The sequence below is a fragment of the Arvicanthis niloticus genome, chromosome 9, assembly GCF_011762505.2.
Source record: "Arvicanthis niloticus isolate mArvNil1 chromosome 9, mArvNil1.pat.X, whole genome shotgun sequence".
In the NCBI taxonomy this organism is placed as follows: domain Eukaryota; kingdom Metazoa; phylum Chordata; class Mammalia; order Rodentia; family Muridae; genus Arvicanthis; species Arvicanthis niloticus.
The window spans coordinates 62,204,929-62,229,994 of NC_047666.1; the positions used below are offsets into that span (position 1 = coordinate 62,204,929).

Consider the following 25,066-nt stretch of genomic DNA (forward strand, 5'->3'; position numbering starts at 1 on the left):
TGCTCTGTGATTCAGACTTTAATGGTGGTGGTCATTTCAAAGCCACAAAGACAGTGGCAGCTGTGGAACATGGCACGGGGAGTGGGGCAGTGCTCTGGTGCAGCTGGAGAAAGACTGAGGAACCCAGGGCTGGGGAGAGAGTTAGAGGAGAAAAGCCCCCCAGGTACACAGCCCCATTCTGTAAAGTAGCGAGCTTCGGTTAGTGCACCAAATGAAACAATTGCTAAGGTCCTTTTCTGTTCCCCTTCCCGTGCTAGCAAAACCTCCCATCCTAGGTCATCTTGGAATGCAGTCACATGATAATATTGATGCCTCGTCCTGTCAAGTTGGGTCACTTTCAGACTGGAGAGCTATGGGAGATGACTGACTGACCAGCTGAGTGATTGATAAATAAATAAATAAATAAATAAATAAATAAATAAATAAATACTTGTTCTCTCTCTCTCTCTCTCTCTCTCTCTCTCTCTCTCTCTCTCTCTCTCTTTGTCTTAACCAAGCATGACCACACATACAACACTCCCCAAACACCAGTTCTATGCATAGTTCAAGGCTTCTACACAACATAGAAAACAGTGACACACACCTGCCCCATGGCCCCACTGTAAACACCCCAACACACCAATCCCGAAGCTCCTGTCAGACACTGACGGTTCTTCTGTGGACCCTCTTCTCATCGCCATTTTTTTTTTTTTTAAAGAGAAGAGAGAATAGAAGGGAAGGCGGGCAGACTGGAATCCCTCAAAAATGGAGCCCAGGAGGAGGAAGAGCAGAGATAGCAAGGGGTTGTGGAAGCCAAGAGCAGCCGGAGCAGGTGAGTTGAGGTGTTCTGGGTGACCTGGGGGCTCAGGGTATCAGGGTGAATTATGGCATATTGGGACAGCAAGAAAGAGGCTCCAGGAGAATGAGATGTTCCAGTGAGCAGGCAAGCAGGGGGTTCACAGCACACTGGGATTTCGGAAATTATGTCCCGCGAAGCGAGCTTCGTCCCCCAGTTCTTCTTCAATCCTGACAGGTGATCCAGAAGAGGAGCAGTCAGGAGAAGAGGGATCTGCTCTTCTCTCTGGGTCCCTCCAGGCTCCTCCTTTGAGGACTGCCCCAAGGTGAACATTCCCTGACTTTCCTGGACCCTTAGTGATCTGACAATCAGACCATCCTGGAACCCACTAAGCAAAACTATTTCCTTGGTATCAACTACTTGTTCTTCAGGGACCCTCCTCACCTCATGAGCTGGTTGTACTTCGCCAGACGTTCAGATCTGCATGGGGCACCAGTCTTGATCTGAAACATTCCAGGAGACATATAGCTTAGAGATTTCCTTCACCTGATAGGACAACCCTACTCCCCTCGCCCCCTACCACACACACACACACACACACACACACACACTTTTTTTTTTAATTTTATTTTGAGACAGTTTTATGAAAGTTGGCCTCAAAAGGGACAGGTTAGCCTTGAATTCCTGATCCTCCTGCCTCTACTTCCCAAGTGTCAGGACTAAGGGCATGTATAGCCAAGTCCAGGTCTTTTTGTTTGTTTTTGAGACAGAGTTTTACTATGTTGACTGTGCTGTCCTGGAACTTGCTATGTAGACTAGGCTGGTCTTGAACTCCTGCCTCTGTCTCCTGAGGGCTGGGACTTTTAATGAAACCCAGGGTCTTGCACATGCTAGGCAAGCACTCTGCAGCTGAGCTAAACCTCCAGCCCCGAAACATCTATATTTGTATTAATTAATTAATTAATTAATTCTAAAAATCAATACTTTATTTTGTGTCTGTGTACACGTCTGTGGATCTGCTCTTGCCATGGTATGCATGTGGAGGTCAGAGGACAACTGGGAGTTGGTTTTCTCCTTCTAACTTGTGGGTCCCACGAATCAGACTGAAGCTGACAGTCGGCTTAGCACCGGACACTTGTATCTGCTGAGCCATCTCACCAGCTCAGAACTTCTGCTCTTTTTTATGGTTTGCTTGTTAAGAAGTGCCTCCCTGTAGCCTTAGGAGTCCTGTAACTTACTATATAAACCAAGCTGGCCTTAAACTCACAGACATCCACCTGCCTCTGCCCCCTGAGTGCTGGGATTAAAGGTGTGTGCCACTATGCCTGGCCAGACTTCTACTCTGTTTGTTTGTTTGTTTGTTTGTTTGTTTGTTTTTGGTTTGGTTTGGTTTTTTTTTTTCTTTCGAGACAGGGTTTCTCTGTGTAGCCCTGGCTGTCCTGGAACTCACTCTGTAGACCAGGCTGGCCTCGAACTCAGAAATCCGCCTGTGTACTCTTTTTGTTATTTTTGTCTTTTTTTTTTTTTTTTTCCCAGAGCTGAGGACGAACCCAGGGCCTTGTGCTTGCTAGGCAAGCGCTCTACCACTGAGCTAAATCCCCAATCCCCAGACTTCTACTCTTGAAACTTCTCTGACTCTCAAATTTCTGGCAGGACAGTAACTACTGGGCCCAGAACCCACCAACCCTACAAAGATCTCTCTAATTCCACAGACTGGCTCTACTCACCTGGCCTGTACACAGTCCCACTACGAGGTCAGCAATGAACGTGTCCTCCGTTTCTCCAGAGCGATGGCTCACCATGACCCCCCAGCCATTCTCCTGGGCCAGTTTGCACCTGCAGCGTACACCAGCACTGACTTGCCCCGAAGCACAGCTATTCCCTTCCCAACCCGGGCTTGATCTATGTCAGGGAGCCCCTGGAGGAAGGTGACTAAGGGTCGTGAGGGCAGATCGTGAAGTATAGAGAGACTAGAAGTGACAAGAGTGTGAAGGGTACCCAGCCTTCGCCAGGATTCCAGGGCAGAATCCAGCTGCTAAGAGGGTTCGCAAGAGGAGTCCTGAAGAAACGAGGTGGGAGGTGGGAGGAGGCCAGAAGCCACTCACGCTTGGATGGCTTCTGTGACTGAGCCGATCTGATTGACCTTGAGCAGCAAACAGTTGCAGGCCTTCTCCTCCACCGCTCGCTCGATGCGCTTGGGGTTGGTCACCGTTAGGTCATCGCCCACTATCTGGATGCCGACGTTGGCTGTGAACTTGGACCAAGCTGCCCAGTCATCCTGATCAAATGGGTCTTCAATGGAGACCACTGCAGAGGGAGTGGAGAGGGGACTGGTTTTTGCCAGAGAAGCTTGCTCTGATGGAGACAAACGGCCACCATGGAGCGAGACAGAGGCCCTTGGTAGCTGGGGAGACTGTACCTCAGTGACTCGCCCCCCCCCTCCCCCCACCAAGGCAGCCGTGCCACCTCCATCTACCTTCATCGGTCAAAGATACTAACACCTGGCACTTTTCTGTCACATCCATTCATGTTTTTCCCATCCCTGGCTCCTTCCAGAGCCCTCCCTAGGGCCCAAGTAGCTCTCAGAGCCCAGGTTCTGAAACAATCGGAGGAGCTCCATCACAGCTACGTGCGCAGTCACATGACACTCAAAGCGCGGCTCTGCAAGAAACTGCTGCCTCGTCTCCCTGCTTCTCAGCCTCTTTAGGATGTCACCTGGCCCCAGACTCTGCATCCCATAAAGTTCACCTTTGCCTATCTTCGTTCTTTCCCTTTCCTATCTCCCACAATCCCTCGCTCTCACCAGGATAGTTCCGGACAAAGTCCTGGTAGAGTGCCCCCAGCTGGTCCCCAGTGATGTAACGGGAAGGATCAGCGGGAGACTTGAAATCCAGGTCGTATTTGCCGTCACGGTAGAACTCCGAGGCAGCCACATCCATGCCGATCACCATCTTTTCCGTGTAGCCGGCCTTGTCGATGGCTTCCTTCACCAGCTCCAAGGCTAGAGACAAATCCAGGGAAATTGTGAAGTGAAACAGGTGTGAAGGAAAGAGGAGGAGAAAAGCAATACAGAGTGGAAGGAGGGGACTGCTGGGGGGAGGGGTGGCTAGGGTCTGCGGAGAGGCTAGGGAGACAGAAGAGTAGAGCTCGGTTACTAGTTACTAGTGTTGGTCCCCCTCCCTCCAGCCCCTCCCCCACACTCACTCCCCCACACATCATCCTGGTGCTGAGGCTCAAACCCAAGTCCTCATTCACTTGAGGCAATTCCTCTGCCACCAAGCCACATACATTCCTACGCCCTTTTTTCTCTTTCATTTTGAGAAAGGGTCTAAATTGCTCAGGCTGGTCTGGAACTCACTCTGTAGATAAAGCATACCTTGAACTTTCGATTCTCCTGCCTCAGCCTCTAAATGGTTGGGATACTACACACCAGGCCCTGGCTAGCAGTGTGTGTGTGTGTGTGTGTGTGTGTGTGTGTGTGTGTGTGTGTGTGTTCTTTAAAAAAATTTTATGTGTATTAAGTGTTTTGCTTGCATGTGTGTATATGCTGCATGTATGTGCTGGTACCCACCGATGCCAGAAGAGAGTGTTACATCCCTGGAACCATGTGGATGCTGCGAACCAAACCTGAGCCCTCTGCAAGAGCAGCAAGTGTCCTTAGCCACTAAGCCCTAATATTGGCCTTCCCTGGTATCACCTCATGTTAGCATTGTACATATATTATCTCATGTAATCCTCAATGATACTTCTAGAACTCAGATCACGCCTTGTTTTCCCCTCCACCTTGTTTTGAGACTGGTTCTTACCACGTAGCCATAGCTACTAGCCCCGAACTCTCTGTGTAGACCAAGCTGGCCTTGAACTCAAAGATGTACCTGCCTCTACCTGGGATTAAGGATCTGCACCTCCATGCCCTGCTCAAATGCTTGGCTCTTAAAAAGACCACTTCTGTGTCTTTATTGTTGTCATTTTTCTCTTTTCTTTCCATTATTATTAATTATTATTATTTTCTTTCTTTTTTTTAAAAGAAGAAGGTGGTAAGAAGGTTTCATGACCCTGTAGTCCAGGATCTAAGCTCATAGCAAGCTTTGGCCTCCCAAGTGTTGTTCCAGCTAATAACTCCTCAGAGTTCAAATAAGTGCAAGTAATCTCAGAGTCAGCACGAATGTGTATGGATATGTGTGCACGTACATGTATGTGCATGCGTGTGTATACATTAGGGTGTGGTGTGATGGCCTGGAACAGGCTGAGCAGGTGCTCTACCCCTGAGTGTCACACCCCTAGCTAGTACTTTCACTTTTTGTTTTGTTCTTTGTTTTAATTAGTTTGTTTGCTTATATTTTTTAAAATAAATAAATATTTATTTATTTAATGTATATAAGCACACTGCCCTTGAAACACCAGAAGAGGGAATCTTATCCCATTACAGATGGTTGTGAGCTACCATGTGGTTGCTGGGAATTGAACTCATGACCTTTGGAAGAGCAGCCAGTTCTCTTAACTGTTGAGCCATCTCTCCAGCCCTGTTTGTTTATTTTTAAGATAAGGCTTGCACTGTGTAGCCCTGGCTGTCCTGGAACTCACTCTGTAGACCAGGCTGGCCTCGAACTCAGAGATTCATCTATAAGTTCTGGGATTAAAAACAAGCACCACCACTGCCTGGCCAGTATCTTCACTTTTTTCACTTTTTTTTTGTTTGTTTGTTTTTTGTATATGAGTTTACTGTAGCTGTCTGTCTTCATACACACCAGAAGAGGGCATTGGATCCCATTACAGATGGTTGTGACCCACCATGTGGTTGCTGGGAATTGAACTCAGGACCTCTGGATCTGGAAGAGCAGTCAGTGCTCTTACCCGCTGAGCCATCTCTCCAGCCCCAGTACCTTCACTTCTAACCACTACCTTTACAGTTCCCGCAGCACAGGAAATATAGAAATCCTAGATACCTGAGAGGCTGGGAAGGGGATGGAACCAGTGTGAATTACCTCCCTGAAGCACGGTGTACATCATGTAAGACTGTGGCATTAACCTTACCCAGAGCACTTACCAATATTCTCAGCAGTCCAGTGAGGACCTATGCTAACTAACAGGTTTGGCTAGGCAGGTAAAAGACCAAGCTCCAAGGTCTATTTGTGAAATCAGAAGGCCCCGGGAGTCTACTTTAGGGGCTGCTAGCTACCTCTTGAGATTTTCTGAAGTTTAAGGACCTTTCTCCAGTGTCCTACAGGACCTGCATGTGCCAGCTTTCCCAGTGTGAGACTTGGGCTGGAGTAAGGGCTCCGGGCCTCACCTTCACTGTTCTCCAGGATATTGGGGGCAAAGCCACCTTCATCCCCCACATTAGTAGCATCCTTGCCATACTTGTCCTTGATGACCCCCTTGAGTGTGTGGTACACCTCTGCCCCAAGTCGCATGGCATCTCGAAAGCTCTCAGCACCCACTGGGAGGATCATGAACTCCTGCATGGCCAACTTGTTCCCAGCATGAGAACCACCGTTGATCACATTAAAGGCCTGGGGGAAGCCGCAGATCAAAGAGTCACCAAAGAGTCAGAGACTTTTCCTCCTGCTCCTGAGAATGGCAACCTGAGATCCTCAGATGCCAGGCTCAGGTCTCACATCCCCATCCTTCCTCTGTAGCTGCCTGTTCACCTTCCTCCCCTCATCTCTCACCCGGTGGCATGCTCCCTCCTCCCCTGGGGACGAGGCTAGGCAAGTGCAGTGCTCACCGGCACAGGCAGGATGAGGTCGGAGTTCCCAGCCAGCTGAGCAATGTGGCGATAGAGGGGCAAGTCCTTCTCAGCTGCCCCAGCCTTACACACGGCCAAGGACACACCCAGGATGGCATTGGCCCCAAATTTGGCTGGAAGATTACAGAGGAAGGCAGTGAGTGAAAAATGTGCCCCTCTCTCGTAGGCCCTGGCTCCACCTATACTTCCCCAGAAAAGCCAGTAAAGGAGATTTCCCATCCCTGCCCCTCAACAGCGAGGGGTCATTTTCTGTTACTAATAGTGGGGTTGGGGACAGAGGTGAGAAGAAAGGGAAGGCCTCACCTCTTCCTAAAAATCCCCCAGCCTACCTCATGCCGGCTCCTGGGCTCCTGTCCTCATGCTTCAAGAAATCCTTTCTTCTTAGTGTCACCCCCTCCCACTGCCTTCCTTCTTAGTGTCACCCCTCTCACTGCAGTGGCTTTGGGTGAGGGAGGAGGAGGTTCTCTGACAGTCCAAGTGTCCCCAGCATGGTTCCTCAGGGCTCTGTACTTGCCTACCCCTCCCCGGCCAGCCCCTGCTTACATTTGTTCTCAGTCCCGTCCAGCTCCATCATCAGGTTGTCCAGTTTCTCCTGCTCCACCACGGAGAGACCCTGTGGGCAGAGCCAAGATGGAGGCTGGACCCTAAGGCAGAGGGTCCTCCATTCACACACAGCCTTATGTCTGAGCAGGGTACCACCACATCCCTGCCCTGCCGGCTTTTGGGACCTTCAGTTGCTGCAGGAGCAATAAGCAGTATTTTTCCCACCCTTGCATTTGTAACTACAACTCCTAAAGAGTGGGGGTTAATTTGTTTGTTTGTTTGTTTGTTTTGCCTCCCCTTGTCCCCTCCCTGGAGCCAAGATTTCGTCTAGGATTCTGGCTTAGCAGCCACCCCACCCACAAGAAAGAGCGGGCCTCACTGAGCTGATGAGGGCCGGTGCAATCCTGCTGTTGATGTGGTCCACTGCCTTCAGGACACCTAGAGAAAGGAAAACCAGGCTGGTCAGGCCAGGAGGAGGGGATGGAGAGTGAGGAGAGGAAGGGGGAAGGCATCCAGGGGACTGGGGCATGCTAGGAGAGGAGAGTCATCCATCACCTTTGCCTAAGTAACGCTGTTTGTCCCCATCCCTCAGCTCCAGGGCCTCATAGATGCCAGTGGAGGCCCCACTGGGGACTGCAGCCCGGAAAAGACCTGGAAGAAGACATGCCATGAGGAAGGGGGGAGGACACTCTGGGGCCAAGGATTCTCTGAGCCTTCTAGCCTAAACTCCTGCCTGCCACATCCAGACTTCTTCCTACAAGGTTCCCTGGCACTACACACAGATACACACACTCTCACAGACACTGTACCAGCTGCACACGCAGGGCCACCTCATCCGCCCGACTGAGGCCTCATAGGCACAAGTGGGAGGCCTCAGAAACAGAGCTAAGCTAGGCAGAGCATGCGTGCTCCTGTGCTCACACAGGCAGGACCTTTCTCACTCTGAACTAGAATACAGACCCACCTATCCTGGATCCACAAGCCAAGGAAGATCAGACTCCACAACCCAGCCCTGGCAACCTGGCCTAGCGCTCCACGGCCCCTGGATTTGAAGGAAGACCTCTCAACCCTTTCCAGACCCAGCATAGGAGAAGTAGGCGCTATAGACAACCCATGCTCCGCCCATCACCTTTGGCAGTATAGAGATCCACCTCCACGGTGGGATTCCCACGGGAGTCCAAGATCTCTCGGGCCCAGATCTTCTCTATAGACATGATGGCTGGGATCTCCTTGGGTGGAAGTGGAGGAAGGAGAAAGATAAGAGGCTTAGAAGGGTGGAGCCTGAGGCCAGTGGGAGGGGCCAGAGGCTAGGAGGGCTGGGAAAGAGGTTACTGCAGTGGTAGGGGGAGGGGAGGAGCGGACTGCAATCAGGCACTGTAGAAGGGGTTCTCCCTTCCCTGTGGAGAGAGAAGAAGGTCAATGCAGTGAGGAAGGGGAGGTCACTTGCAGTAGGGGCGGGGTACATCTCATGATAAGATGGGAGAACACTGCAGTGAAGAGGGGAGGGGCAAGCAGCGATTTTTTTCGCCCCTCAGCAGCTTCACCGACCAGTGGGGTTCCCCTAGACTTCCCTAGGCGGGATGGCTGCCAGACTGGCATTTTTTCCCTTGGATCTTGAAACAGAAAGAAGAGGGGTTGTCTGGGCAGGCGGAGCACCAACTTGACAGCCCATATACAAAAGGTCTAGAGAACACTCCGGGGTCGTCACCTCTCTCCCAAACACGAGTTCCTCGTTTCAAGAGGAGTCTAGGGACAGCGTCCTGGGACCAGGCCTCCAGTCCCTAGGGGCTACAGTGGGGAATGGTGAGGCAGACCCATCTCTTTTCTACCCCCGGACAAATTTCCCCCACTCCTCCTAACCCTCCCCCAAGCATCGGAGAAAAATGAAATGTCAGAGAGAGGGGAAGAGAAGGGACCAAAGGAAGAGTCTAGAGCAAGTCTGAGGCAGCCAAGGAAGGAAGCCAAACGCAAAGGAAAAAAAAAAAAAACGTGCTAGGAAAACACGCGCCGCCTGCGGAGACATCGAACTTAAGAAACAAATCGGCAGGACCCTAGATGAATGCCGGCGCGGGGAGAGGAGAAGGAGAGGGTGGAACCGTGCAGTTAGAAAAGCGGATGCAGAAAGCTAGTACCTAAACCAGAGGGGGTGACAAGCAGAAAGCCGGGAGCTGTCCGGGAAGGCCGGGAATGGAGGGTGCCAGGGAAGGCAGGTGACAGTCAGGTATGCAGCGTCACCCGCCCGGGACGCTAAGCCCAGGACAACGGGGAGTGGAGGCCGCAAGGAGCGAGTAAGGGGATGCGGCCCGATACGGGCCTCACCTCGAGGACTGCAGACTCAGCCGGTGGCGGTGGTGGTTGGCGGTGGCGATGGTGACGGCGGCGGCACAGAGAGAGCAGGAGTGGCGGCGGCTGCGGCTCCCAGCGCAGGCGGGGGGTGGGGGGGAGCAAGGGGCGGTGCCTATAGAGCCAGGCGGGCGCATGTGACCCGGGGGCCCCCGATGAGTCAAGAGCTGCAGGCGGAGACGCACGTACGAGCGCGGGTGGTGGTGGGGAACCGAATGGGTGGGGGAAGGGCCCGGGCGATCCGGGATCAGGCTGGCAACCCCTTAAGCACACAGATGCTCATAACCCACGTCCAGCCAACTCGAGGGAAGCAGGCGTCGCCTCATTCCTGTACTGCGGCAGGTATTAACCCAGACTGATAGAAAAGCACACCACAGGGGTTCACGAACTCGGTCACACACAAAAGTATAAAAATGCCTTTTATTTGAAAGCCGAACTGGCCCATCATAGCCCGCCTCCCCAGCTCCTCTCTCCAGACAACCCTGACTAGCATCCTAGTTGCCCCAGACCTGCTTGAGAGCTGTACTTAGGAGTTTAGGCCCACGGAACAAGCCACACAGAGATGACTGCCAAAGAACCTGGGCCTTGGGATGTGATGGATTTCCAGTCTGGGACAAAAAGGAGCATCTCCCACTTCCTGTGACAGGGCTATGAATGAGGGGGTCCCCCACTGGAGTCTTATCAGTTCTTGAGGCCAGTGTCCTTGGCCTCCTGGAAAAGAGAAGAGAAATAAATCTTGTGCCCTACCGGAAATGCCCACATCCCCAGGCCTCTCGGTCTCTGCCTTGCTCTGCCCTCTTTTCCCCTCTTCACCCATGTGTCCTGTTATTTTTAGCTTCAGATTTTGAGTGCAGGATCTTTTCCCTGGCCCAGCTACATCCTCCATATACCCCAAGCTACCTCCTTCCCTGGTGAGCTCCAGAGAGATCCCTTCGGACCAGCTATGTCTGTACAGCGGTCCCTTCTCTAGTCTCCTGTGTCTTTTATCACCACTTCCTGCGCCTCTCTCATTTTTCCTTCATCTCTAAGTAAGATACCTGTAGCCCCTAACTCTGGCCTCTCCTCCTGTGTGCCCAGCCTTTGCCCTCCGGAGGCTGTCTTCCTGGCATCACCTTTACTGTCCCTGCAGGCTGGAAGAGCCACTAAGCTGGTGGCAGGTATGGCTCCATGTCCTGGTCCGGATCGAGTTCTTGCTCCTGTTCCTCCTTCAGCCTCTGCCGGATCTCCTCGGCCTCTGCCCGGTCCTCATCCTCATAGAACTCCTTGTCTAGACGCTCTAGGTGTGCCATCTGCACCAGGGCCTCCTGGCGGTAGTCAGTCTCATCCGCACATGGGTTGTCCAGCAGCACCAGGGCTCGAAGCTTTGGCAGGTCCCGCAGTTTGGCCAGTTCCGCCAGGTCAGCAATCATATTACTTCTGTGAATGAGGTCGGGGAGGGGTTAACTCAGGAAAATGGGCTTGCTTTGATTGTTAGCTAGGAATTGGGCTTCCTTTGTAAGAACACTTCCTGGAAGCAACTCTGGGCCCTGGAAGCAATGATGGTTGAGGACCGGACTTGGCAGGATGCAATTCCCTCACCCCTCCTCTTCCCTTCACAGAATCCCTAAATGCCATGCGATGTGTCATCTTCAGACTTTGGAGCAGCAAAGCTAGGCCTCATCCCATCTTGTATTTGGAGAAGAGGGGCAAATGTCCCTTACAGGAGCAGACATTTTCTGTGTCAGCCATACCACAACAGGGATTGGAAAGATCAGGAGAAGGAGCTTGGACCTGAGAGTGAGGCGCTAAGGGATGAGGGTGCTTCCTTCAGTAAGGAACCCAGAGCTAGGGATGGACTGGGTCTCCCAGCTTGAATAAAAAGCTCAGTCTTCTAATGTACTTCTTTGCAAAACTCTGCATGAAATGGCATGCTCCTGCTTCCAAACACCTATGAATCCAGTTCTGAGTATTCCAGACGGTCTCCACAGGTGCTCTGGGCCTCCTGGAACTTTCTTCACTTTGAGCTCTACCGGCATTTTGTTAGGCCCAGTGAGAGAGTACATATTTCACATGCACAAGGCCCTGGGTTTGATCAATAGAACCACAAAACAAAAATTAAAGAATTGTTCATCAGAAAAGAGGAGCTTAGAGAAAAATCCCTCTGACCCTGCATGTGCGTATCCATCTCCTCCTTCCGTGTGTGTGTGTGTGTGTGTGTGTGTGTGTGTGTGTTGAGGGGGCTGACAGAGTTTGGCTCTGCAGCCCAGGCTGGTCTCAGACTCACAGAAATCAGCTTCCTGCGTACTGCAATTATAGGCATGAGCCACCACATCTGGTTTTTGTTGCTGTTATTATTTTTATTATTGTTTTTTGTTGTTGTTGACAGAGTCTCTCTATGTACCTGTGGTTGGTACAGACCTACTCACTATACGGATCTGGCTTCCCCCTCAAACTTGCAACACCCCTCCTGTCTTTGACTCCCAAGCCCTAGGATTATGAACATGTGCATCAGGCCTTGAAGTTTTGGTCTGTCTTTCGTTCATTTTCTTTCTTTCTCCCTTTCTTTCTCTCTGTCTCTCTCTCTTTCTTTCTTTCTTTCTTTCTTTCTTTCTTTCTTTCTTTCTTTTTCCAAGACAGGCTTCCACTGTGTAGCCCTGGCTATCCTGAAAATCACTCTGTAGACCATGTTGGTCTCGAACTCAGAGATCTGTCTGCCTCTACTCCTGAGTTCTGGGATAAAAAGCCTACGACACCACCGTCTTATGTTTAATATCACAGGTTAAATGCTGTCCTTTACAGGTAGTGTTCAGTTCAGGAGAAAAGAGACAAGGAATGGAAAGGGTAATTGGGGCCTAGGAGAGGGAGAAAGGCATTTACATTACATAAGATACAGCCAGGAAAAGATCACTGGAGTCAGACTGTGAATCACTTAAAGACAGCCATAGTGGTGGATGACTATAACCTCAGCTGTCCAGGAGGCTGAGGCCGAGAGATTGGGGCCAGCCTGTGGAACATTGTAAGACCCTCACATTTAAACAAGAAAAAGGAGCTTAACAGTTGTGGACAGTGGCGGTGCATGCCTTTAATCCCAGCACTGAGGAGGTGGAGGCAGGTGGATCTCTTGTGATTTCCAAGCCAGCCTGGTCTACAAAATGAGTTCCGGGACAGCCAAGGCTACACGGAAAAAAACATTTTGGGGGGAAAAAACAGAAAAGAAAGAAAAAGAGGAAAAAGGACTGCTTCTGATTATTTTAGGTGTTCCTAAAACACAGAATCCGCCCTACTAAACACAGCACAGTCTTCACTATAGAATGAATTAATCTAAGAATCTGGAGCTCCCAGGAAGATCTCTGTGTTGCTCTTTGAGGCAAATGCAGAAGAAAGGACAGCAGAGGACAGGATCAAAAGGACAAGGTGAGGACCCAGCTGACGGGTACTGGGAGAGGACCACGGACTCAGAAGCTGCTCTTGGTGATGAACAGGTGGGAGGTGGGTCTTAGAGAGAATGCACAGCCATACCTCAAGTTGAGGTACTGCAGCGACTTCATTTCCTTGGAGAAGCCATCCAAAGTTTCGATCTGGTTGTCTCGCAGATGCAGGGTGGTCAAGTTGCTCAGGTTCTCCAGGCCCTCTACCTTCTTCAGCAGGTTTTGAGCCTACATCCGGTGTATGGTAACATTGACCCAGGGTGGGGAGCAGAGAGAGTGAGTCAGAAAAGGATGAAGCCAAGAAGAAATGGAAGTATCGTGGGCATGGAGGAGGAGGGTGGGGACAGAAGGTGTGATGTAGAAAATGAAGAAGTGCAGAGCTAGGTGTGTGGCCCATCCCCCAAATCCTAGTATTCAGGAGACAGAGGCAAGTAAAGTGTCATGGCATAGAAGCCAACCTGGGCTACCTCATGAAGTCTCCAGGCCTGCCTGGACTACAGTGTTAGACCATATCTCAAATAGTCCCCCCCCAAAAAAAAGAGGCCATCAGGATTACTCAGTGAGTGTTTGCAGCCATGCCCAACAACCTGAGTTCATTCCCCTGTACTCAGATGGTGGAAAGAGAGCCAGTGTTTGCCATTCATCCTCATGTCATGCTGTGCATCCCCACACACAAAGTAAGAAGTAATTGTAAAGTGTTTTTAACTAAAAAGAAAAACAAGGGCTGGAGAGATGGCTCAGCACTGGCTGTTCTTCCTTGAGGTCCTGAGTTCAATTCCCAGTAACCACTTGGTGGCTTATAACCATCTATAATGAGATCCAGTGCCCTCTTCTGACCTGCAGGCATACATGCAGAATGCTGTATACATAACAAAATAAATAGATTTTCTTTTTAAAAAAGAGAAAGAAGCCCAAAGACTAGATTTCCCAGAACAACAACAAATCTGTCCGTAGAAACTAGAAACACGGCATTGTTTCTGGGCCAGGGAGGAGCTCTGGTGGCTCAGCTCTCCTATAGCTGTGCAGGGCACTGATTTCAAATCCCAGTACAAAGGAAGAAAAAACAAGCTAGACAAAGGGAAAAGAAAAAAGCAGCAGCCACCACAACAGAAGCTCAGCCATATTCTGTTTGTCTCGTCATCCCATCAAGGCTACCTCTAATTCCAGAAGAGTTAGACCTTGAGCCCACCCTTGTCCCAGGAGCCCCACTCTCTAACAGGGAAATGGCTCTAGTACCATTCTAGAAGTCAGCATGTCCAGGCTGAATGGGCAGACACTGAGAGCCTGGCCGGTGTGGTGGTGCACACCTGTGACCCCAGCACCCACTTGGGGATAAATAAGAGGGCAAGCCTGAGCTCTGTTTAGGGGTCAGGCCAGTGTAGGCTATACAGAGAGATCCTGTCTCAAAACTAAAAGTAAGCTTGGGGCCAGAGCAACGGGTCAGCAGTTAAGAGCATCTCCTGTTCTTTTAGAAGACCCAGGTTTTGTTTCCAGCACCACGTGGCAGCTCACAACCACCTGTAACTCCAGTTTCAGGGGATTAAGCCTCTCTCCTGATCTCCAGGGGCACCAGGCACACACATGGTACTACACATACACACATACATGTAGACAAAACATGCTTATACACACACACACACACACCACACATATTCGAGACAGGGTGTAGCCCTGGCTGTCCTGGAACTCACTCTGTAGACCAGGCTGACCTTGAACTCAGAGATCCTCCTGCCTCTGCCTCCCAAGTGCTGGGATTAAAGGCGTGCACCACCACAACCTGGCTATATAAATATTTTTTAAGGTAAAGTAATAAAAACAAGATATGGCAGCACACACCTACAAATCCTGGCACTTAGAAGACCAGGGTAAGAGGATTGCAGTGAGTTCCAGACCAGACTGACTTACATAGGCCAGTCAGGGCAACATGGTGTGACCCTTGAAAACAAAAAACAAACAGAACATGGGGCCATAGACCTGGCTTGGTCAGTAAAATTCTTGTCCTGAGACTTGTTTGTCCTTAGCACTCACACAAAAAGCCAATCCTGTGTCTGTGGTGGGGGAGGGGCACGCAGTCTGTAATGCCCGCTGTTGGGGTAGAGACACTCAGATCCCTGGAGCCCTTAGGCTAGGCCAACTAATTAATTAGTGAAGCTTCAGGTTCTGTGAGAGACCCTGTCTCAAAGTACAAGGTCAAAAGCCATTGAGGAAGAGGCTTGAAGTCTGCCTTGGGCTTCTACACACAGCACAGCTGCACGCCTGCATGCACACACAGTGTGTGTGCACACAGACACAAACACATAAAACAAAACTACTGGGGGCTGGAGAGATGGCTCAGCAGTTAAGAGCACTGACTGTTCTTCCAGAGGTCCAGAATTCAATTCTCAGCAACCACATGGCGGCTCACAACCATCTGTAATGAGATCCAATGCACTCTTCTGGTGTGTCTGAAGAGAGTGAAAGTGTACTCATGCATAAAATAAATAAATCTTAAAAAAAAAAAAAAAAAAAAAAGAGTACTAGGTTATAGCTGGGTAGTGCAGTGCATGCCTTTAATCCTAGCACTTGGGAGGCAGAGGCAGTTGGATCTCTGAGTTCAAGGCCAGCTTGGCCTACAGAGAGAGTTCCAGGACAGCCAGGGCTACATAGAGAAACCTCCGTCTTAACAAAAAAAAAAAACAAAAAAACCCAAAAAAACAAAAAAACAATATTCACACACACACACACACACACACACACACACAATTATAATGGTACATACTGGAATTCTGGCACTTGGGAGGTAGAGGCAGGAGGATCAGGGAGATCAAGGTTATCTCCAGTTACATAGTGATTTCAGGTCAACCTGGGCTACATAAAACCCTGTCTCAGTAAATAAACAAATGAATGTTTAAGTGGCTTTCTTCACCTGTTCTCTGTACCTGAAAAGCGCATTTTGCAACAACCTATATCAAAACATTTCCCTGGCATTTTTCGCACGTCGTACACTGTAGCCCTGCCTTCCTCTCTCCCTCTCCCCAACTCTCCTCCTTTCCCTCTGAGAGACAGAGTCTTATTCTGTAGCCCAGGCTGGCCTCTAACTCTCAACTGTCCTCCTTACCCAGCCTCCCAAGTGCTAGCATTATAAGCATAGCTTGTACTTATTGTTTTAATTTTGTATTAACACAGCATCAGGCGCCATGCGAGGCCGCATCACCACGGTGGTGATAAAGCCTACTAAAGGCCGAGGCTGTGCTCCCTTCCCTGTGCCACCTGAGGGCCCAGTGAGCTACCAGGTAGAGATTCTTTAGCTTAGGAAGGTTGATTCCCATTGTGGTTTCTAACTGGTTCCCCCGAAGCTCCAGGGTGTGCAGGCTCGTCAGTCTTTCAGGGTCCAGCCCAGTCACCTGGTGGATTCGGTTCCCTGTCGGAAAAGAGGGAATGGAGATCTCAAAGGTCCATGGAGAAGGTTCAGCAGGAGATATGTTGCCCCCCCACCCCCACCCCCACATCTTCTTCCCCTCTGATGCAGTGTGGATGGTGAGGGAGAACAACCCAATACTAATACTTTTGGAGCTCTGAGGCAAGTGGGTTAGCCCACCTATGCTTTGAGAATGAATTGGTTATGCCTAAGCAACATTCATGGGCGACGTCCTTCCTTCCTGAACATCTTTGGTCAGGTGGTGTTTCCCCTAAACAATCAGTTTGAAATTGTTATCTGTGCTGGGCCAAGTAGTTCAGACCTAGGAGCCTGAAGCAGCAGAGTAAAAAAGCTATGGCCTCCCTGGGCTACTATTGAGTGAGTTCAAGTCCAGCTTCAGAAATTTATGAGACCTATTCTCAAAATTAAAAGTAATTTTCGAGGCTGAAGAGATGGCTTTAATGGCTCAGAGCATGCCTCCTGTTCCAGAGGTCCTGCGTTCCATCCCTACCAACCATGTGGTGGCTCACTGCCCGTCTGTGGTGGTTTGAATATGCTTGGCCCATGGTGTCTCTTCACAGCAATCAAACCTTAACTAAGACAGAAGTTGATACCAGGCTCTGATAGGCCTGACCATGTTTTTATTTGAGAAATATGGACTTTGGGGCTGTCGTCCAGTGTTACCATGAAGAGACACCATGACCAAGGCAACTCTTATAAAGGACAACATTCAACTGGGGCTTACTGACGGTTTCAGAGGTTCAGTCCATGTCTGATGCATGGTAGCCTGCAAGGCAGACACGGTGCTGGAGAAGCTGAGAGTTCTTGATCAGAAGGCAGCCAGAAGGAGACTCTGTGTCACACTGGCAGACTTAAGCATATATATAAGACCTCAAAGTCCCGCCTCCACAGTGACACACTTCATCTAACAAGGCTGCACCTCTTCCAATAAGGCTTTACCTCCTAATAGTGCCACTTCCCATGGGCCAAGTGTCTTCAAACCACCACACAGTCTATAATGGGATCCAATGTCACCATCTGGTGTGCAGGTGTACATGCAGACAAAGCATGCACAAAATGCATAAACAAACTAACCTTTAAAAATCTTATAAAAAGTCGTGACAGGGCTGGGATATGGCTCAGTAGAAGAGTGCTTGCCTAGCATGCACAAGACAATAGGTTCAGTCCCTTGTACTTTTAGACTGGGTCTCACTCTGCAGGCCAAGCTGACTCTGACTGGCTTTGAACTTCATCGACCCTGCTCTAACCTCCAGCGTGTAAGGATTATGGTTGTGAGCCTCCATGCCTGGTTTGTATTTATTTACTATGCTCACTGTTAAAATCTGCCCATCCTCCTAAACTAGAATGAACTCTACATAAGAGTAGAGAGTTTTGCTGGCCAGTGCCTTTAATCCCAGCACTTGGGAGGCAGAGGCAGGCGGATTTCCGAGTTCGAGACCAGCCTGGTCTACAGAGTGAGTTCCAGGACAGCCAGGGCTATACAGAGAAACCCTGTCTTGAAAAACCAAAAAAAAAAAAAAAAAAAAAAAAAGAGAGAGAGAGAGAGAGAGAGAGAGAGAGAGAGAGTGTGTGTGTGTTTTGGTTTTGCTCATTGTATCTCCAGCATGAAGAACTGTCATAAAGAATTTTATGAGGGACTACAGAGATGACTCAGTGGTGAAGAGACCTGGGTTCGGTTCCCAGCACCCACACCAGGCAGATCACAGGAAGCCGACATTTTCTTCTGGTCTTTGCAGACACCTGCACATACCTATGTACACGTAATTAAAAATAAATTTTTAAAAATACAATTAATTTTAGTAAGTCTCTCTTTTTGTCTAGGCACTGTGTAAGTATATAGACAAGACTTTACTGCTGAGTTGTATCCCCAGCCCAGCATGTGTCTCAACGAATGAATGTCTGTATACAGATGGCTGTGTGGCTCAGCCAAGAAACATATACTTCCTACTTCTGTCAGCTCTATGCTAGGAAGGGAAGTTCTGTGCATCTCTTCCTAAGGACCCACCTTTGAGATCCAGGCTTCCCAGACGGGGATGATAGATGCCTTCGGTGTCTATGATCTGGTTGTAGGAGAAACTGGCGATCTGCAGGTAGGGCAGTTCGTTCAACCGGGCGCTCCGAAGCTGATTGCCATCGGCCTTGAGCCACAGTAGGTGAGTGAGACTATTGAGCGGTGACATGTCTGTAATATGGTTCTCAGAAATATCCACATAGCGAAGATGAATATAGGAACGCAGTAAGGTGATGTCTGTGAGGTCCCTGGGAGATGGGGGTGGGGTGGGGGTGGGGAGATCCACGGGAAAGGGTAAGAGCCCAGTAAGAACTGGCAGAGGTGCTAGGACAGAGAACTTGTACTGGGATGACAAAGAGGGAGGGGAAGAGGAGGCAAGTGGGGTTTTCTTCTTCTTTTTCGGTGCAGAGATCCCAACTAGTGTCTTGCACATGCCAGATGAACCTTCTTACTACTAAACTATATCTCAGAGGCAGGCAGAGACTCTACAATGGACACCAGAGCTCCCCACAGAAGCTTCAGTGTGTTGTTTTGGTGCTGGGGATGAACCCGGAGCCTTGTGTATACTAGGCAAGCTCTCTACTGCTAAGCTACCTACCCAGTCACCAAAGAGTCCCAGAAGTTCTGAAAAGCAAATCCCGCCATTTTTTCCCATTAGCTCGGGATGAGAGAGACAAGCCATAGCCAAAACACTCAGGAATGACAGAGCACGTGATGCTCCGGTCTCTCAGTCCTCACCTGTCCTTAACCTCCAGCTTAATATAAGCGTGGGCCAGTCCACTGCCAATCTTGCAGAGTAATGAAAGCCCTTCCTTCATCATGACCTCCGTGAGGGGGGTGGGCAGCCACTGAAAGAGGTGGGTAACACAGGAATCCCTTTGCAGCTCCCCTCTAGTCCTGAGCCCCAGGAGCCCCCACTTCTCCAGGCTCTCACTTCCTCAGAGACTTCTTCCCCCTCTTTCCTGTAGTCATCCCATTCCTCCATCTCCTTGTCATCCTCTTCTCTTTCCACTTCATCCTGTTCCGGATCAATGTCATCCACATCATCTTCATCCGACATCTTTCTCTGACCTGCGCTCTGGAGTCAGACGGAAAAACTTCAGTCCTGGTCCTGAGAAAGGAGATAATCTTAGCTCCCACCCTCACCAACCCTCCCGTCCCTCACCTCCATTTACAGGTGCTCTACACAGCCTCTGTCATCTCTGAACTCCCACCTGCGCGTCTTATACTAGAGAACATCTTTGGGCTCCCAATCTCTGCTTGGAAAACCTCCCCCCCACCCCCCACCCCCGCTCCCTTCGGGACACTTTCCCACACTCCCAGACTGTTCGTGCCTTCACTTGCCACTCTGCCCCAGCAGCCCAGTGTCCTCCTTCCTGAATTCCCTTTGATACAGTTCCGCATGTCTTCCTAAAACCTCACCTACCGACTCCTCTTCCCCTTCTTTACCCACACCTCATCTCCGGGCTCCCTTCCACCCCCAACCCCTGCTCTTCTAATGCGGTCTCTATGTTAACACCACCATTTCCCCGACACGACGTCTTCAACCCTCCAACCCAATTCGCCTTCAGAAGTGGGCGCAGACCCTGACTCTGCTCCTCTAGAAGTAGTTATGGAGAGGATCTTTGTGCTGAGACGCCAGGACTGGTTTTTTTTTTTCTTTTTAGAAGACGCAACGGGGTAGCAGTAGTTATATATATTGTTGTTATGGCAACAGGGGCGGGACGCTTAGCTTTGCAGCCAGCTTCCGTTGAGAGCCTGGAGTACCTCAACCGCAAAGCACAAACCCTAACGCCCCTATTTCCACCCTCAGCGGGTAGTTTAGTGGTTGCCAGGTTACAAGACCAAATTCCTAATCCCAGGAACCTGGAGGAGGAGAGAAAAGAGTGCCACGGGGTTAATTGTCGGCGGACATAAAACAATGGTCCGAGGCGAGGCTAGCCATTAAGTCCTTAAAGCAACCAGATGTCCGGATGCAAAGGAATTGGGCTTTAAGATCATCTCTAAGAAGCAAAAGGGGGATGGATGAGGGGGAAAAGCACGAAGAGAAGCAAGAAATACTAAGTTATGGGATTTGTTGCTGGTCGGCTCATTATTTACTTGAAGGCCTTGGAAGATGGCCTGGTGGAGCAAACCTGGGCCAAGCTGCTTTAAGACCCAGCTTTAAGACCCAGCTTGCGATGCCTGCCAACCACTCTTGCAAGTGATGAATTAAAAGCCCTGGCTGTTTCTTCTGAAAGACCCAGCTCCATTTCCCAGCACCCACATACCGTCTATAACTTCTGCTCTAGAGAGATCTGATGCCCTCTTCTGATCGCAACACTGGACACTCACATAGTGCACATACGTACATATGCAGGCAAATGAGCGTACACAAAAAAATAATAAAATTAATAAATCCAAAAAATAAAAGGTCCGGCTTGCAGTCTTAGCAGATCTGCAGTCTACTAGCAGTCATCTGGAATTCTGTACAATAAATATAACTTTAACAACTGGGAAGAGTCTGCTGAGTTACGCTGGGTCTTTGCTGTTGCTATGTTTTGTTTTGAGGCTGTCTTTCTATGTAGGCCAGGATGCCTTGAAGTCACTCCTTTCCCAGCCCCCTAAACGCTGGGATTACCGGACAGTGCTACGATGCCCAGCTAATACTATCTTGTGGAATCTAAGAAAAAGAGAACACTTAATACAGGAAGACACGGGACTAATTGTTACATGCTTTATAAAAAATGCACATCAGGGGCTAGAGAGATGGCTCAGTGGTTAAGAGCACGCACTTGCAGGGGACTCGGGTTTGGTTTTCAGCACCCACAAAAGGTGGCTCACAACCATCTATAATTCCGTCCCCAGGGGATCTAATGTCTCTGGCCTTCATGTACATACCCCGACACATACACACACACGCACACGCACATACACTTAAGCTAATCTTTTTTTAAAGATTGCAAAGTAGTCTGATGGAATACGTGTGGGCTGAAAGCCAGGAAGTGTTCCTTCAGATCAGCCTAGCTTGAGGAGCACAACAGACAAATCTGTTCTCTTAGTGTCAAGGAACGGGGGCTCTAGCGAGAGCACTAGCTTTAAAGTATAAATACCGGGCTCCAAACAGCTCTGTCACTCAATAGCCGTGTGTTCCTCAGTCTATATTATCTCAAAATCTATTGCTGAATTATGCGTGGTAGTACACAGCTGTAAACAGCGGCTCTCTGTAAGTTGAAGCAGGAGAATGTTCCAGGCTAGTCTGGGCTACTTCAAAATGAAACGGCATTCACCCCAAAGGATTAGAGAATTTTCAAACAATATAAGTGGTTTGTACTTGATTGACCCTTAGTAAACAAATCCCTGCCCCTCCCCCCCCGTATTCTCAGTACTGAGATTATTGTGAGGAAATAAGTTAAAAATGATATTTTGAGGCAGAATGTCATTGTATAGCTCAGGATGGCCTGGAATTCACTGTGTAGCCCAAGCTGGCCTCAAATTCACAGCAACCTTGCTTCAGCCTTCCAAGTACTGGAATTAAGAGGTAAACGTTAATGAACTCCGAAAGCCGGAAGTGCTTTGCAAGTGAAGTGTGTTAAATGACACAGTCTTGTAACCCCAGCACTTTGTTACTGAGGCAGGAGGATTGCTTTAAGTTCAAAGCCAGCCTAAACTACAGTTAAGTTCAAGCCTTGTCAAGAGAACAAGAAAGGAGACACAGTGCCTGTAGTCCCTGAGGGGTGTGCCATGAAGAGCTGTCAAAGCTGCAAACCCAGCCTTTGTGACCCCAGCCGGTGGATAAAAATGGCGACTCCTGTCAAAAAGAGGACACCTCCAGAGCCTGCAGCCTCTCAGGAACTGTCCGTAGTGGTGCATCTCCTTTCCCGCCACAGCCTACAATCTTCGGGGAAATACCAGTGCAGGCGCTGTCCGAGGTGGCAACCCCTCCTTTCCAGCCATTAAGCAATTTAGCACCCTATCCGAAGCCACCTGAGGCTGAGGAGGTCTTCCCATCCTAACCCATGGGCGCAATGCAGAAAAAGGGGGTGAAAAAAACTACCAATACCTGAGCAGGAAAACCCACCAATCCCTGAAAGTCCTACAAAACCCACCAATCCCTGAAATTCCCACAAAACCCACCAATCCCTAAGCAGGAAAACCTACCAATTCCTAAACAGAGAAATCCACCAATTCCCCAGCTCCCCGAGATCAAGACTTGAAATCCCACCAATCCTCAGTCTGGAAATCTCTGCCCTGAAGAGCTCCACCCTCTAAGAAATCCTACATATGCGCTGTCCTTTGTCCAGTTCTCTGCTGTCCAATCCCAGGAGCAGATGCCAGTCTGTCATTCCTGGATTCGTTCCCTCCACTTCGTGGACCCTCCAATAAATTTCTTTTGTGAGATCTGCAGCCTGGTGTGATTCTCACATCAGAAGCAGCCAAGAAGCAATGAAGAGCAGATGGGAAGGAGTGGGGCTGAAGCTTCTGAGCACCTCAGCTCACCAGGGGATCCCCTCCCCTGGGAGCTGTAGCGCCCTCTGCAGAGGTAGCTTTGGCTCAGAGCTGTGTGGTTCCTGGGCCTCCAAGTCCTAGGACACCCTTCCGTCCATGCAGAAACACTTACAGGGCCATTCTGCCACCTTTACCAGTCTAAGCAATTCCTTTAATCCCTTAGAAATCCAGGGACCACAGGTCAACCTGGGATTCATGGCTTCAACTGAGGAAGTAATTGCAGGCTATCTTATGACATCTCAACGATATGGCTGCTTCAGTTAAACCAGAACTGAACAATGACAACCTCAGCTGATGTGCCAATGGTGGATGAGAAATATCTTACATGTCCCAGCCCTAGATGAAGAACTGAGAGAGAATTAGTCTTCCTCAGAATAAGTCTCCTAAAAGGTTATCTAACATCGAGTGGTCCGTCCAAGAAAACACAAGTACAAGCCACACTAAGCAGACCCAGAAGGTGGTAGTTATATATTTATTTGAATATATATACATATATATGTGTGTGTATAACAATACTAATTAGAGAGAGGGCACAGGAGAGGTGGAAGAAGAAATAGAAATTATATAATTATATTTTAATTAAAAAATTAATTTACAAAAGAATTTAAGGGCTAGCTAGTATGAAGCAGAGTTGGATTTTTTTTTTTTTTTTTTTATTGAAAGCTATTTGAAGGGAGTGGCTGGAGAGATGACTCAGAAGCTAAGAGTATTGACCTTTCAAAGGTCCTGAGTTCAATTCCCAGCAACCACATGGTGGCTCACAACCATCTGTAATGGGATCCAATGCCCTCTTCTGGTGTGTCTGAAGACAGTGACAGTATAGTCACATATATAAAATAAATAAATCTTTTTTTTTTTTTAATGGAGACTGGTTATTCTACAGCAGCAGTTCTCAACCTGTGGGTCACAGCCCCACATATCAGATACCCTGCATAGAAGACATTTACATTATAATTCATAACAGTAGCAAAATTAGTTAAAAAGTAGCAACAAAATAGTTTTATGGTGGAGGGTCACCACAACATGAGGAGCTGGATTGAAAGGCCACAGCGCTAGGAAGGCTGAGAACCAATGTTCAGAGAATGCAGCCTCGATTCCCAGCAGCCACGTGCCAGCTCACAACTTCAACTCCAGTCCCATGTGTTCCATGTCTGCCTCTTGCCTTCCTCAGTACCAGGCACATAGGAGGTACACATATAAACATATGTGCAGGTAAACCATTCATACACATAAAAAAATTCAAAAAATATCATTTTGGTCTGGAAAGATGGCTCAGTGGGTAAAGTGCCTGTGGGGCATAAATAAGGAGCTAAGTGCAGATCCCTGTTAAACGGGAGTAAGGATATTTCTCTGATGGTGAGAGAGACCAGCCAGATTCTGGGGAGGGGAACTCCTTATGCGCCCTGTAGCTCCATAACTTCCCCATCTCTCTTACCTTGCTTAGACTGGGCTGCACAGCAAGCCCCTGTCTCAAAACAACAACAAAGAGATTAGTCATTGGAGGAGGGAAAGGGACCTGTGTTAGGATGCCATCGGTGGGAAAGGGTGTGGTTTTATCTGAGAGGAAACAGGTAGAAATGCTAGACACAGCCTTTTGTTGAACTCTTACTCTGGGCCAGGCTGTGAAAGCTAAGTCCCCAGGAACAGTCTGGTACAGTCTCTGCCTTCAAGGGGTTTACAGTGTTGGGGTTAAGTACACAGGCAATCCAGTACAATAAAACAGGTACCATTATAAACTCTGACCAGCCTAATGAGGCTTTTACTGAAAAGTAAAAAGTTACATTTGTTCTTGTTGCTATTTGTTTCTGTTCTTCTTGCGAGAGATGGAACCCAGGGCCCGAAGAGTGCTGACAAGCACTCCACCACTGAACCACACCCTAAACCCAAGGAGGCAATTTTACAGTATTTGTGTAAACACAATAGCATATATTTGGGGTAGATTCCAGACTGAGGAGGCACCTGTACCACAGGCCTGAAGGAAGAGCTGGATGCCGGCTCAAGGCAGGCAGGTGGTTCTCCAGGCTGGAACAGTAGGTGTCCTGTGGGGGTGTGTGCAATGGGAGGGAAAACAGAGCTAGATCCCAGTGAGGAACTTGGACTTTATCCTGGGAGCTGTGGGGAGCCACTGGTTTTATTTTGTGTTTATTTGGCAAGGGCTGCATCTACTCTATTCGATGAGAGCTAGATTCCCTGATATACTTGATAGTCTTCCCCAGTGGCTAGTTAGGATATACTTCAATGACAATGGATCCTAAAATCCTAGCATTTGAAAGGGCTAGGCAGGAGAATTGCTTCAAGTTCCAGATCATTTGGTTTGGTCTATGCGGTGGTT

At 49.1% G+C, this 25,066-nt stretch overlaps 2 protein-coding genes across 10 annotated transcripts; both read right to left on the bottom strand.

Moving 5' to 3' along the window:
• On the bottom strand, window positions 1–9,519 carry Eno2 (enolase 2). Of its 3 annotated transcripts, none has more exons than XM_034511399.2 (12): window positions 9,387–9,519; window positions 8,197–8,296; window positions 7,623–7,718; window positions 7,447–7,505; window positions 7,068–7,137; window positions 6,504–6,637; window positions 6,066–6,288; window positions 3,579–3,776; window positions 2,881–3,082; window positions 2,503–2,611; window positions 1,220–1,278; window positions 1–1,005 (listed from the first exon to the last, which is right to left on the bottom strand). In XM_034511399.2, the coding sequence occupies exons 2-12, from the start codon at window positions 8,279–8,281 to the stop codon at window positions 936–938; spliced, it is 1,305 nt and encodes a 434-aa protein (XP_034367290.1). In that variant the 5' UTR covers window positions 8,282–8,296; window positions 9,387–9,519; the 3' UTR covers window positions 1–935. The 3 variants fall into 3 exon arrangements, with proteins under 3 accessions (XP_034367290.1, XP_034367291.1, XP_076796660.1); XM_034511400.2 differs by having other exon boundaries at window positions 8,197–8,464; window positions 9,387–9,496; XM_076940545.1 differs by lacking the exon at window positions 9,387–9,519 and adding an exon at window positions 9,200–9,342.
• A 297-nt stretch (window positions 9,520–9,816) lies between these two features.
• Window positions 9,817–20,106, bottom strand: Lrrc23 (leucine rich repeat containing 23). Of its 7 annotated transcripts, none has more exons than XM_076940549.1 (8): window positions 19,812–20,106; window positions 19,181–19,357; window positions 18,985–19,094; window positions 18,241–18,494; window positions 16,087–16,217; window positions 12,909–13,045; window positions 10,523–10,826; window positions 9,817–10,121 (listed from the first exon to the last, which is right to left on the bottom strand). In XM_076940549.1, the coding sequence occupies exons 2-7, from the start codon at window positions 19,304–19,306 to the stop codon at window positions 10,553–10,555; spliced, it is 1,032 nt and encodes a 343-aa protein (XP_076796664.1). In that variant the 5' UTR covers window positions 19,307–19,357; window positions 19,812–20,106; the 3' UTR covers window positions 9,817–10,121; window positions 10,523–10,552. The 7 variants fall into 7 exon arrangements, with proteins under 7 accessions (XP_076796664.1, XP_076796663.1, XP_076796666.1 ...); XM_076940548.1 differs by having other exon boundaries at window positions 19,832–20,046; XM_076940551.1 differs by having other exon boundaries at window positions 19,181–19,324; window positions 19,832–19,968.
• Window positions 20,107–25,066: the final 4,960 nt, after the last annotated feature.